Source organism: Colias croceus, chromosome 5 (genome assembly GCF_905220415.1).
Source record: "Colias croceus chromosome 5, ilColCroc2.1".
In the NCBI taxonomy this organism is placed as follows: Eukaryota; Metazoa; Arthropoda; class Insecta; order Lepidoptera; family Pieridae; genus Colias; species Colias croceus.
This window is the reverse complement of record NC_059541.1, coordinates 4,803,380-4,817,742: the sequence shown is the minus strand read 5'-3', so window position 1 is coordinate 4,817,742 and position 14,363 is coordinate 4,803,380. Positions and strand designations below refer to the sequence as shown.

Sequence of the window (14,363 nt, the reverse complement as noted above, 5' to 3'; positions counted from 1 at the left end):
TAATTTGTAAAGATACAAAATTACACAATACTTTCAGAAAAAAAAGACGGGTTGCACTCCGGGAGTGCCGGCAGAAGTGAAAACTTGATTATTAACGTTCAGCATGTTTGATATTTTGGAATGGTATCCGTCTTACGCATGGAATATAAGGGCTAAAAAAAAACATCCGTCTTACGCTTTTTCGATCAGGCCACGTGTCCTGACGCGAGTTTAAGATTTTATACTCAACGCCGCTAAAGAAGTTTTCACTTCAAAAAAATATAAAAGTAAAATATCTGATAAATATTTAAAACCACCGTACAATTTAAATCACTGTCAAAATAAGTCACTAAACAGCAAATCATATTAAATTTAAAGTATGAAATGATATTTACCTTAAATAATCCCGTTTGCACAAAATTAGGTTGGCACGAGTGTAAAGAGTGTGACCGACTTCCCCAAGCCTACAGTCGCAGCATCCACATTTGAGGCAATCCTCGTGCCACAGCTGATCCAGAGCCTTCAGCAGATATCTCTCTGTTATCACCTTACTGCATCCCGCACAGATCTAAATAAGAGAATAGATTCATTGGATACACATAAAACATAAAGTCAAAGTAAATTATGTGATCTCGATTTTAAACTTCAGGAGTATTAATATGACCTCTTTAAATTTATTTAATATAGCTATATTCACAATAAACATAATATAAGTATACGGTCGGGGTTCATACTCAAACTGACTGCTAAAGCTAGCCAAACAAATTTTATTCTACTAATATTACGAACGCGAAAGGCTTGTAAGAATGTTTGATCTTCGTAACGCTTTCACGCAAAATCAACTGATCTATATGAAATTTGGTACTCAAAGTATAGTACTGACTGCTAAAGCTAGCCAAACAAATTTTATTCTACTAATATTACGAACGCGAAAGGCTTGTAAGAATGTTTGATCTTCGTAACGCTTTCACGCAAAATCAACTGATCTATATGAAATTTGGTACTCAAAGTATAGTATAAACTTAGTAGGCATTTTGTCATTTTTGCTTACCTGAGGCTGCGGTGGTTGAGCCGAAGCCCCGCTGCCCGACTGCGCCGTGGGCAGGGGCGACGCGCGGGCTTCCTTCGTCACGTCCATGGCGTATATCTGGTTGCCCAGCGATGGACTGCCGCCGCTCGACTGCTGCGGCGTCCGCCTTTCGGACTGTAAAGGAATAGTTTTTAAAGAAAATGGTGGTGGTAATCGTTATTCTAAATCTATAAGGTAGTCCCAAGATACACGTCCTAGATTGAGGATGGAAATAATATTGATTGCTAGTTTAACTTGTGTATAAATTTTATATTTATAATTTGTCATTTTCTCTTAATGCGAGTTATATTACAAAATTTATACAAAACATTTTATGAATAGTATTAATATACATGATAAATGAGAGATCATAAATTATAATGTTATATCAAAGCAAATAATTCAATATTAATGCAACCAGTCAAGCGATTAATTATAACGCGAAACAAAAATCAACATTTTCGAGATAAATAAAATAGTTTAAAGGTAGGTATCGGTTAAATAGCAAAAACTATAATTTAGAGCAGTCCAATGAAAAAACAGTCCCGTAGCAATAAAGTCAAGCACGGTTGCCGTCACGGTTAATTAACACTTTAAATACGACCATTTTTCAATTAAATTTCGGCGAACGACTGGACACAGGTGCAGTAAGTATTTATTTAATTATTACAAGTTACAACCCTTGCTATTTTGATTTCGTATATGTGGGAATAGGATAAAATATTAAGATGTATTTCATGATTACTAGTTTTATTTTTAGTCTGTGTTTTTCTATTATTTAATCTGTGGACATGTTATCTGTAGACTGTAAAACGATCTATGTTGTCTATGACTGGACTGTGTGTTTTTTGGGTACGATGTAATGGAGGATTGTTGAAATGTATTTTTGATATGTAACCGGTGTCTGGGAAATAAATCGATTGGGCGAATTTGGCTTTTCATTTACACCATCCCCACATAATTTGGGGGCTCGTCCGGGATACGGGATGGTGGAATAAAGAAAAAACAGACGAAGACTATGATGCCGGTGATTTAACCTGATTAAGAATTTACGAATTACGAACGAAGACTAAGATTTAAAGAAGCTTATGATTATACGATTACGACTTGAAGACTATAAAACTTTTTATTTACATTATTCAACATGCCGCCGAAACGAGTAAAAGATGATGATGATTGTGGTGAACCATCGCCGCGTATTTCCTTCAATGACTTAGAGAAATCAATGACGCCATTTTCGGGTGATGATGCCTATGGCATCGAAACATTCGTAAAAGATTTTGAAGATATTTCCTCTTTAATGCAATGGGGCGAAATAGAAAAACTCATATTTTCGAAGCGGCTTCTCGCGGGAACCGCCAAGCTATTTTTACGTTCACTAAGTGGGACCACCACGTGGGATACACTTAAGTCTGAGCTCCGTGAGGAATTTGGTAAGAAGTTGAACAGTGCAACTGTTCACAAGAGACTTTCAACTCGCCGGATGAAGATGAATGAGACTCATCAGCAATATTTTTTACATATGAAGGAACTTGCAGTACTTGGGAATGTTGAAGATGAAGCCCTGATGGAATATGTCATCGACGGTATTAAAGACAGTGAGTCCAACAAAAATATTTTATATGGCGCTTGTAACATTAAAGAATTCAGAAAGAAATTAGACATTTATTCAGAAATTAAGAAAAAATCATATTCACCTAATAAGATTCAAAGTAATTCAGTATCAAAGTCCATTGGCATGAAAATTCAAAAAACACTACGAGTAAAGAGATGTTTCAATTGTGGAGATTTAGATCATGAGTCGCCTAATTGTACTAAAGGCATTAAATGTTTTAAATGCAACTTGTTTAGCCATAAATCAACTGAATGTTCTAAAAGTATAAAAAAGAGTTTGGAAATTATGTCAACTAAAAATAATATTGATGTGAGACCTTTCAAGAAGCTGAAAATAAATAATATTGATGTAGAAGCCCTGATTGATACCGGAAGCGATGCTAATTTAATAATTATGTCTTATTTTAGGAAGATTCAAGGTGAAAAATTGTTATCTTATAGTTCAGGAACAACAGAAACTTTAACTGGAATAGCTGAAAAGGAAATTTATACAAAAGGATCTTTCACAGCAAAAATTGAAATTGATGATTGTTATTTTGAAACTTTATTTTATGTTGTTGATGATGGCGCTATCCCTGTCAACATTATATTAGGAAATCCTGTACTGAAAGAAGTAGAAATCAATTTTAAATCTGGAACTATCACTGCAACAAGAATATTACACCTTACAATGCTAGAGAATGAAAATGAAGATATCACAAATATTGAAAACAAAGAATATAAGAATAAAATACAGAATATTATAAAAGAATATAACCCCAAAAGATGTACTAAAGCATCAAATGTAAAACTTAAAATATTATTAACCGATGATGTACCAGTTTATCAGAATCCACGACGATTGTCACCTTTGGAGCTTAACATTGTTGACAAACAGATTAAAGAATGGCCTGATGAAGGAATAATAAAAACAAGTAAGTCTGATTATGCTAGTCCAATTGTGCTTGCAAAAAAGAAGAATGGAATGTTATGGAAGATTAAGGATGGAAATAAATTAATGGTTGTACCTAAGAAAATGCAAAATGAAATTATAAGAAAACATCATGAAAACGGACATTTTGGTTGTGTTAAGACTGAGGAATTAATAAATAGAAATTATTATATGGAGAATTTAAAAGAAAAGATTAAAACAAACATTGATAATTGCGTGGAATGTATACTTAATTCAAATAAAAGAGGAAAGAAGGAAGGATTTCTACATGTAATAGATAAAGGTGATTTACCATTGTCTACTTACCATATTGATCATCTACGACTGTTGACTCATCTGGGACAGATGATCCTGCAGGATGACCGTGTGGGAATAGGATAAATAATTAAGATTGTATTTCATAACTACTTTTATTTTTAGTCTGTGCTTTTCTATTATTTAATCTGTGGATATGTTATCTGTAGACTGTAAAACGATCTATGTTGTCTATGACTTGACTGTGTGTTTTTTCATTTTTGGTACGATGTAATGGAGATTTGTTGAAATGTATTTTTGATATGTAACCGGTGTCTGGGAAATAAATCGATTGGGCGAATTTGGCTTTTCATTTACACCATCCCCACATATATTTATATTTAAAATTTCTTATTACGCTCATAAAAGTGCCGTCAGCCAACATCATAAACTATAACTATAACCAATTACACTTTGGATAGATAAGACAACGATGAAGTAAATTATATGGAGCAAGGCATTTCTAACCTTTACCAAAAGATGTCCCTGAAACATTCGGTCCCTTCCCGTTATTTCCATTAAATCGCTACGTAATAAATTAATCATCACTTATCCTGACTAAATATCCCATTGAGCCCCGAGCGGCCCGATCGGACCACGACACAATAGATTTTCTATTGTGTCTGTGATTCCGGGGGCTGAGTTAATATGGATGATAATAATAATTAATTAGATATCTTACATTTGTTGTACATATTTTCAATAAAAGGCGTAATTATTTTTTGTTTGTAATTTGTACAAGGCGATAGTTTAGAATTGAATTAATAATGCGCCCAAAATTGTCACAAATAACATTCGCTAATGATAGATTATTAAGAATTATTTTGTAATCGGCTTATGATTAAGTCATCAAACATAATAGCAATGGTAATCTAACATTTTAAACAATAGAATAGTTACGTAATTCTTGTTTCATTTCTAGTGCAGGCGGTAAGAACCCGCCAACACAATATGAAGCATTGTGTGTCCGTGACGAATGTTCGTAGCTTACCATTTTTGTATGTTTTTGAGAACGGATCGACGGGCGTAAATAATGGCCACGGATATTGGACGGAACCATGCCCGTTTACTTAAATCGTGTCAATGATTGTGTGATTGTTTCTCAGTACAGTTAATCGAGTGTATTGTGCATTGTTGCTGTGCTTAAATGGGATAAAGGGCTATTGACAATTTTATAAATTAAAGCGGAGTGTGTTAGAAAGTTCAGTTCGGTTGCTTTTGTGTGGTAGATACGTGTGGAGATAGATTTACCAGTAGGTACAATATCAGAATGGTGAAAAGTGATTTAAATTAAAACCATTTATAGATGGTTTATCTTAAAAGTATAATTTATAGAAAATGTAACAACGTGTCACGGATATTACCTATATTATGCAATGTTATTAATGAACTTAATTATAACTTGATCACATTTTCATTTCCGTTCAACTCCACTCAACATCGTGAAATGCAATGCAAGTAGTCTAAATAAAACCATTAAAAAGTAGATAGACAAAAGAACAGTCGTGAATAATTACAAACAGTACCTAGTGACAGCGACATGCCATGGCACTTCGAAAACAACCCGTAGCTAACGCGGCCGGGCCAGATAAGGCACAAAAAAGCTCACGCCTTCCATTACCATTGACTTTCAAATGTCAATACGCACGAATTAGTATTTAACTCGCTGCCGTGAAAGAGAATAAAACTACTGCTTCGATTTCACATCACTGTCATTCGACGAATTGTGTTAACTGAAATGTAGAAGCTTTTGACGATGCATTGAGCTGCGGCTAAATTGAAGGATGCTGCGCGGGCCACCGGGGAGCCGAGCCGGAGCTCGTCCGCTCTAGTATTAATGATTAACACAGACGCGGTCCGAGACCAATTACGCGCCACCGCCACACTCCAAATTAGAAACTATTTTCGCCCATTACTGGCCAACTTCATAATCAATTATACGTTAAAATTTCACAACGCCGTTTTGGGAGCTCTCTGTTTGGATAATCGGAGTTTGTGGTCCCTCGGCGAGCTATTACGCGGCTGTACGGGTCATAAAGGTTTTTGTTTCGCTCTCGGAAAATTTTAATGCACGTTTCGAATGCAGTTAACTGCATTAAGGTAAAATGTTACGGTCTGATAAATAATACTTTCGCAATTACAATCGGGAGATATAAATATCAATGGCAGGACAGCTCGTAAATAGTAAAGACTATAGAAGCGTTTTGTATATTTGTGAGACAAGACTAATAGGATTGAGTGCACTTCGCTAATCATAATTCATCAGCGAGATTAAAGAATAAGCGACGCGAGGAGGGGGAGTTCCGAGGGGCCCTCGGAAACAATATGATTGCCACACCTGCGGAAATAGCGAGAGTAACGAGACGAGCTAAATAATTCAAACAACTACCATTACCTTAAACTGTGCTCGACGTTATTTTTATGTTGCCCATAGTAATATCGCTAATGTCGTTCTTTGAAAAATTCTAGGTCCTTTTTATTAATATTTTTTTGTTTACCTCGGATACGGATAATGCTTTTTTATACTACTGATCCTTGTTTTTGTTTGACACACAAAATAAAGTCATGTTCTTTAATTTTTTGGGATAGTGTTTGTTTCTAAGGCAGTCACATTTTTGTTATAAATTCGAAAAAAATCACCTAACTAACTAAACAATAATTGTAATAACTCATTAATTAACTAAAAAAATAAAAACAAAAACAAAACATGTCATCCAACTTGGTCTAATACAATTTACAAGCCAACACAAAATAATGGAGAACTAATTTGTTTTAAATGATATGAATAAAAAAATAACTCATTTCAAAAAGTACAGGTAGAGTATGCTTCAGTTGGAAATGAGTAGAGTGGCACTTATTTAGCAGATTGCTTTCCTTTAAGTTGTTCTTTAATCTAGCGATGGGCCGAGCGTGTCGACCGAGGCTCCGTTTCGCACCCTCCGTCTCGACACAACATCCGCTCACTCCTCTCCTACACATTATTGTTTGTTCGCCAACACGTGTATCAAAACATTACACATTACCATACAAATGAGGAATGACACTTTCTTTAATTTGAACACTTTCTACGAGCCATTGTCTTTCATATCTATTCTAAGTCATATGCATTTAATACGATCGGGAACAGCATTCGTTAATACCTTACCCCGCATATTGGATTACCGGCAGCGCCCGGCTAGCGTAATAATATAACGAAATTCAAACATTAATAGGCTCAAACACAATCACGGATGGCCGCATAATCAAGTTAGCTGCTATTCGGTTAAACCCCTATCGCGTAATCTGCCCCATTGTCTGACAGTCGTTTCGCTGATCATGAGGGCCGATTATTGTGGCAATTTCGTGTTTATTGTTTTCAGGTGTCTCCTGTCACCCGGCGTCCTCAAGGAGTACACACTACAGTCTACACAATACCATCCCGGCGAGCGCTATCTCTCAATAGAGACAATCCCGTAAAATCTTAGTGTAAACGTTTATTATTGTAAATTCAACTGAAACTACGCTGTTACTATTGTTTATATATCTTCAATCTTTACCTAGCCTAACGTTGAAAACGGTTACTATAGTTTTGAAAATGCAATAAACAAAATCCCCTGACAACTAAAGTAAGTGATACTCACGGAGATAGTTCCAGAAGTTAGAAGTTTCCACCTCGGTTAGATCCGAGTGAAGGAACAAATAAGTAGATAGAAGCAGTGTCAAAACTGCCAAAAACAAAACTATAAAGTTTGTTTTATAACTGGCGGATATCACTTTATCTATTGGATATATGTCTTACTAACTCCGGATTTTAAAACTTTCCGTGTACATTATTTTAAACCAATAATAACTTTATTTCATTTCTACACAAAAATAACACATAATTTATTTTTAATCTACAAAATAAACATTAAGTGAAAGAATATTAAAGTATTCCATTTGCTTTAATTGTGTCCAATAAAAAAGGGCGAAATGATGGGATATTAATTACTTGAGTGTATATTAGGTATCTATTAGTGTAATTGATACAACAAATATATTGGTAAGTAAGTTTATATTACATTTTTGTTTATGCTTTATGGCATATGGAACAAGCGAGAGAAATGTAAACTTTTATGATTACTGGCAGATAAAACGCATGTTAACTTAATGTGCGCGTAACTGAAGGGATGCTTTAGCTATCAGATGTTCCCGATATTGCTGATATTTTATTACATTATAAAATGAACGTCTCAAATTAATTATGAAACTTACTACAGTCACCATCTCCATTGATCGTAAAGAATCTTTTGATGGCAGTTGTAAAATGTTCCAAATCGTCGTCATGATAATTTATGGAGCATGTTTATGGATGAATTTATGGAGATAAATAGGAACGCACATACAGTCTGAATGTAAGTCGGATCTGATGTACGGAGGATTACTCCCGACCGCTTCGATTAGCACGTTTTACAAGATGAGCACAAAGCCAAATTAGAAAACGAGTCGCGTGGCGAGGGGCAAAGTGAATTAAACCAACTCGGGGCCTATTACGTGAAGTGAGTTATAAAATAAAGCCGCGGCGAGTAAGTTCATACATTACAAGCCGATAACCAGACGAGACTTCTGAGACACAAACCAGTCCCTTTTAGTGAAATTGAAAACTTTTTCTGTTACTCATACCGCGACCACGACACCACTCCTTTTAAATCAATTGCCTTTTATAATTAACTTACTCCATTATTGGAGTGCACTCGCTCGTTACCTCAATTAAAATTCAATCGAGATGTAAATCTATCTATAATAGAACGAGTTTTTCTGGCAGAACTAATCTAATAAATTGTTTTCGAGATAAGTGCCACTAAGATTATAGCTCGGCTAAGGGATTCATTATGCCTATTTATAAATGCATCGTTAAGACGTGCTCGACGACTTCGATTTCAACTTTCTGTATACATAATTTCTAAATTAGATATGAAGCTATTTATTATTTTTCCATTAATCCACGTAATAAAGATAGAAGCTAGAATTTCATTAGGTATGTTTCCATTAAAGTGTATCGGTGTATTATTATAGAGCCCTCGGCTCTGTCAATTCTGACATTATGCAGCCCTCACTAATACAATGAAGATCCCCACTTGCTATCCAGGGAGTGCCACTTTTACCTAATTCTTATTAAACATTTATTAGCTTAGACAAAAGCTATCGGGAGGTATCTGATTCAATGTTTTATTTATGATCTCTTATGGGATTGCTATTTTCGCTGTATTCCAACAAATAATGTAACTAGTTTCTGGAAAGGCGAGATAGATCCGAAGGTACGTGTTTGAACAAAAATATATAGTTTGATTTATACTGAGATTTGTACTTTAACCACGTAGGTATCACATTGCTGATTAATCCGGAGCAAGATCCGGAGTGTAGGCGTATTATTTAACGATTAAGCGATCATATCAAAAATAGTTTAACCAAAGACTTCAGACTATCAATTAACTGATATTAACTGAGGGCTGGGCTGTAAGAAAATTGCTTTTATTTGTGGGAGTCATTCAATTACATTCATTCATTTGCGGCTCATCGAGTGACGTCTATTTCATTTAATTATAATTTACGCGCCTCTTTTAATGTGATAGCGTAGTAGTGCTTAAATTAATTAAAATTTTATTATTAACATTGCGGTTGGTGCCATACTGATGATAGCGCGATAACTTTTCACTGTTTACTCAGTGTAATTTTTTTAAAGTCTATTGTCAGTTTAAACAAGCATTTATTTAGTAGGTATGCCATTTTTGGTATCATAGCTGACATTTAGTTGTGCCTTTTGTGTTTTACATGTATTTTTTTAAAATATCTCGATTTGTTTTCGTTATAAATCCTTTTAAATTCGCTTTATTAATTATTATTTAATTAGGTACCTATGTAAAATTTAACAATCAGTAAATTATGAAATGACAAAATTTTATTGTAAAGTTTAAAAATACAATATAAAAATATATCGCTTTTAATTATTGTAAGTAATTACAAGCTTTTATTTATTTTACTGAATTTATTTCCTACTATAAAAATAAGGTTAGTAGGTATTACATTTAAAGTAAGAAATAAAAACTAATAATAGGATAAGAAAAATCAAGACATCTTACTTTTTACCAGCAACTTGAGTTCAAAAAGACGACGTAGTATAAAATCAACGGTGTATAGAAGTATGACCAAATGACACTGCACTTTATTTAAATAATAAAAAAACACGTGTTTACGATTCACGCTCCTTTTGAAAACTGAATGAAGTATGAATGAATGTGGACTATCGCCCGGTTTCCTGTGATAGCTTGTTTCCTTAATGAGCCCTCTGTATACTTATTTGAAACTATAGTGACATTACATAAATTAATTATAATTACGTGTTTGTTAACTAAACAAGGATAATTATATTACGTTACTTGTTATGGATCTTTGATTGTGTAATTGTTTTATTTGTTGGGAATATCACATTAGCAATTATATATTATGAATTTCTATAAAAGCCCAGCGGGTTAAAATGCATTTTAAATTATTATTTTAAAAATATTTTGTACTTCGGTAATTGTTAATTGTAAAATCAATTATCCGTAAACAGCAAAATATGACATAAGTTTTGAAAGGAAAAAAAAATTACTACCTATGCAAACGGTCAACCCATTATGATGTGAACAGTGAAGGCGGCATTGTGAAGAAATGCATATTACCTTGCCGCAAATAAATTATGATACACCATCAAATAGGCGTGGAAGTTGATAATCGATAGTGTAGTTGTTTCAAATTCTAATCCTGCGGCTGCCACGGCGGGAAAATGGCGGAAATTGAAAATAAACATTTCATCTGCGCCCCGGCACGCACTGCCCAAATTGACAATACAACCAATTTACCGCCGCGTACCGACCACCTTTGTATGGGAATTGAAAAATAATATTACTCTTTTTTCTACAACGTGCACGTGTGCAATCTCGAAAATAAACTACGATTCCTCTGCACTTCTCATTGTGTGCTAATTTTGTGTAACAAATACTTTAATTCCGTTTTAAATGTGTTCCGTTTTAATCAATACTTCATAATTTTTCAGTTAACATAAACTCTACCGCTCTAGAATACAATACCTAATATCAAGAAAAAAATCCTTTACAATAAAACTTATACGATTTTTTTTTTAAATAGGGAAATAATTCGCGGTTCCTTATAGTTATTATTAGGTAGAGTACTGGTACTTTTACAATTGCAACCGAATCCATTATTATGTCAACGAGAGTAATTTATTACGGAGTACACATAAGATAACAATTAGTAAATATAAACTAAACAATCACTCAATTGTTCACAATATTTATGTGTATTGTCACAGAATAATAACTAATAACTTGGTATTGTGCAAGATTTAAAATGCATATGCATACGTATCGAGTATCAAAATAATGCTTATTATTTATATAACATTATCGTCACCATTATTTGATGAATGTATTCATTATTAAAATAGGAGTAGTAATTAATATTACGCTATTTACAGAAGAGAGTGTTTAAGATTTTAAAAAGAGCGTTACGTTTAGCTCGTTCATCATGTTTGGGAAAAAAGCGGAAATATCGCCAATTTAAACCAATCCTGTGATAAATTTAACCTCACGGAGGATACTGAAGCGCGAGAATCGGAGTTCACGAATCAAAGCGTATCAGTTAATTGCATGTAATCGTTGACAAGCGTGGTGCACGTTTTCAATTCAAACCGCGACCTCTAGCGGCCGATCGCATAACTAATTCCAATTTATCTGTGTTCCATACCGGTAATGACGAATCACTTTGATACGCAAATTGGCATGTTTGATACCTAGCATACAATACTAAAAAGTAAAAACTAATATCTGTAGTATCCCGCCAATTACTGTAGTAGTTTGGAAAGTGATTCATCACTTTATAAGCATTTTATTAAGTTTGTCATAATGGCTCGTGCACATCTATACTAATATTATAAAGCTGAAGAGTTTGTTTGTTTGTTTGTTTGAACGCGCTAATCTCGGGAACTACTGGTCCGATTTGAAAAAATCTTTCGGTGTTAGATAGCTCATTTATCGAGGAAGGCTATAGGCTATAGATCATCACGCTACGACCAACAGGAGTGGAGCCACGGGGGTGAAACCGCGCGGAGCAGCTAGTTTCCGTATATATTTTCTGATTTCTCTATACAAACCAGTACAAGATACAGTAACAGAATATCTACCCAATATTAGGTCTATCCCTTGATCTCTCATTACATTTGTACAAATACTTATACCATACAAGTGATATAGAAATATTATGTCAATGAAGGAGGCTAGTCTCCATAGAGATGACGGTAACATTCTGGCAATATCTTTAATTCGTACTACTAAACTTGTAAAATAACAGTTATGTAGGTACTTACAACTATTACCTTACACACGTCCATTTCCCACGCTCTTTGACACACGTTTATTACGTTAGAAGCTTAATTGCACCTCAAAGTATCCGTTGAGGACAGGAAACTAAAATATTAGCATATTTTATTATCCAATGTTTGCACGGAGCTTCCTTTGAAGATCGAGTCGGGACCGCTAGACGTATTACCGACGTAAAGAGTTATATCCGACTATTATCTTTAATCTATAGTCATCTATCATATTACCTGTTTGCTTTTGACGCGTTATTGAATCTAGGAACGTATAGTCCTTGGATTTTAAACGGGACAGTTGAGGATTATTAAGAAACAAACTTTTTTTAAAGTAACGTATATGTGTTGTCCAATGGGAACAAGAAACAAGGTATAAGTAATTACGATATAAACTGTAAGTAAAATATTCTTCAATATTGAGAACTTGTTTCAAATCATAAAATCATTGTTAATGGTAACATTATGTCATTGATGCATGTAAAACAAGTATAGGATTCATTATAACATTATCGAAAGGAAAACAAATATACAAGTTTGCTGTGGTTTCCCCCGCATGCTTTCAATGTAATAAATATTATGATTCTGTATTACTAACCTTACCCATTACAATTACATACAAATACGTGACTTGAAGGAAAATTGATTCATAAGAAATAATTATTGTTTATAAAAAACGTTGTTAAATGGAAAACGTTTTACATAAATTTCGAGATATGAGCAATCATCGTGTATTTAAAAGTGATTTATTATCCAATAAATTATGTTCTTAAATTTCATATAAACGATTAATTATGGCCAGTGATGAATTAAAGAGATATTAATTTTTCATGGTACGATAATTCTTGAAAACAGTAGTTTTGTTCGTATACAAAACGTAGCTGGAAATTTAGTTTTAAAAAAAAGTTAAAAAAGATTTAATGGACATAGAGATATTCTAGGAACGCCAACTAACAAAGAGTTTTTGACGCAAAGGGAATGGGTTTTTTTATTTATTAATAATAAAATAAAATAAAAAACTATTCTGCTGTAAGAACTAAGAGTTATAATGAGGAATCAATGCTTTGAATTGGTATTGGAAAAGAAATAAGCAACAAAAATTAACAAACAAGAAGCTCGCTCTAGTTTTACGCTCTTAATCCGGCCCTGTGCACACTTACAGACTGTCTACTAACATTATGCAACGCGCTATAATTTACTTGACATTCTATTTGTAAACGGATACCGATTATATGTCATTTTGTTTAAGCGGAAAATGGCATTCATTTTGAGTTCAAGCGTGGTTCAAGCCAATAATCAGGCAATTTTGTCGACATTATCTTGACGTTTGTAAGTTGCATACATATTTAACATCCTCACAATACATGACGTCATTGTTAACCTGCTTTGTTGTTACCTTATTAAATGATCTAATAAAGTTTACTCTAATAATTACACAAAAAATATAAGCTCTATAACTATTCAGTAGTTAATTAAACGTTGCAATAATAAAATCCGTACTGTATGCATACCTACTCTAGCATAGATCGCAAATACCGGCGCGTTACAGGAATACCATTAGGACTGGCTCGCTTATTAACTCTCTCTTTAATTAAATTATTAGAAATCTCGAACCATTAAAGAAGAATTTCAACATTTCGGTCCACCTATCGGGTATTAATTAAAATTGACAAAGCCGCGGGCGTACGAGAGCGCTCGCCAAATATCGCCTCTATTAATGAAATGATCACTTGAAACTAATTAAATTATGGAGGTAATGGTGCATGCATGTGATACCCGATGAGAGGGAATTTCAACTAGCACTATATGTAACACCTGCATCGCGGCCCGCTATCATTATCCCTATATTTACGTTTTTATACTTCTCTTGTCAGATCACGTTTACGTTTTTAATTGAATCAAATATAAGGACCGCATTTTTAAGTGCTGTAAAATGTAACGAAAATATGTCTGAATTAGTTCCATTATGAGATTAATTTGATGAAACAAAATAACTCTACCGTGTTGACTCTCGGATTCAATTTTATTCACGGCTCGCTTAGAATGAACTTTTTTCCAAGCATTTGTTTAGTATCTCTATCAGTGGGGGC

At 34.0% G+C, this 14,363-nt stretch overlaps 2 protein-coding genes across 3 annotated transcripts in view; one reads left to right on the top strand and one right to left on the bottom strand.

Moving 5' to 3' along the window:
• LOC123692031 (LIM domain only protein 3) overlaps positions 1–14,363 on the bottom strand; it is a 43,423-nt gene that overhangs the window by 6,256 nt on the left and 22,804 nt on the right. The window contains exons 1-3 of one of the 2 annotated variants that reach the window (XM_045636655.1): positions 9,986–10,101; positions 1,031–1,183; positions 375–547 (exon numbers count right to left, since the gene is read on the bottom strand). In XM_045636655.1, the coding sequence (XP_045492611.1) occupies positions 375–547; positions 1,031–1,117 (260 nt within the window). In that variant the 5' untranslated portion in view covers positions 1,118–1,183; positions 9,986–10,101. Of the gene's footprint in view, positions 1–374; positions 548–1,030; positions 1,184–9,985; positions 10,102–14,363 lie in introns of those variants that run through there. The other variant, XM_045636654.1, reaches the window with a different exon arrangement.
• On the top strand, positions 1,758–3,437 carry LOC123692034. The gene is made up of 2 exons (XM_045636661.1): positions 1,758–2,646; positions 3,071–3,437. Exons 1-2 carry the CDS (start codon positions 2,193–2,195, stop codon positions 3,124–3,126), a joined length of 510 nt encoding a protein of 169 aa, XP_045492617.1. The 5' UTR covers positions 1,758–2,192; the 3' UTR covers positions 3,127–3,437.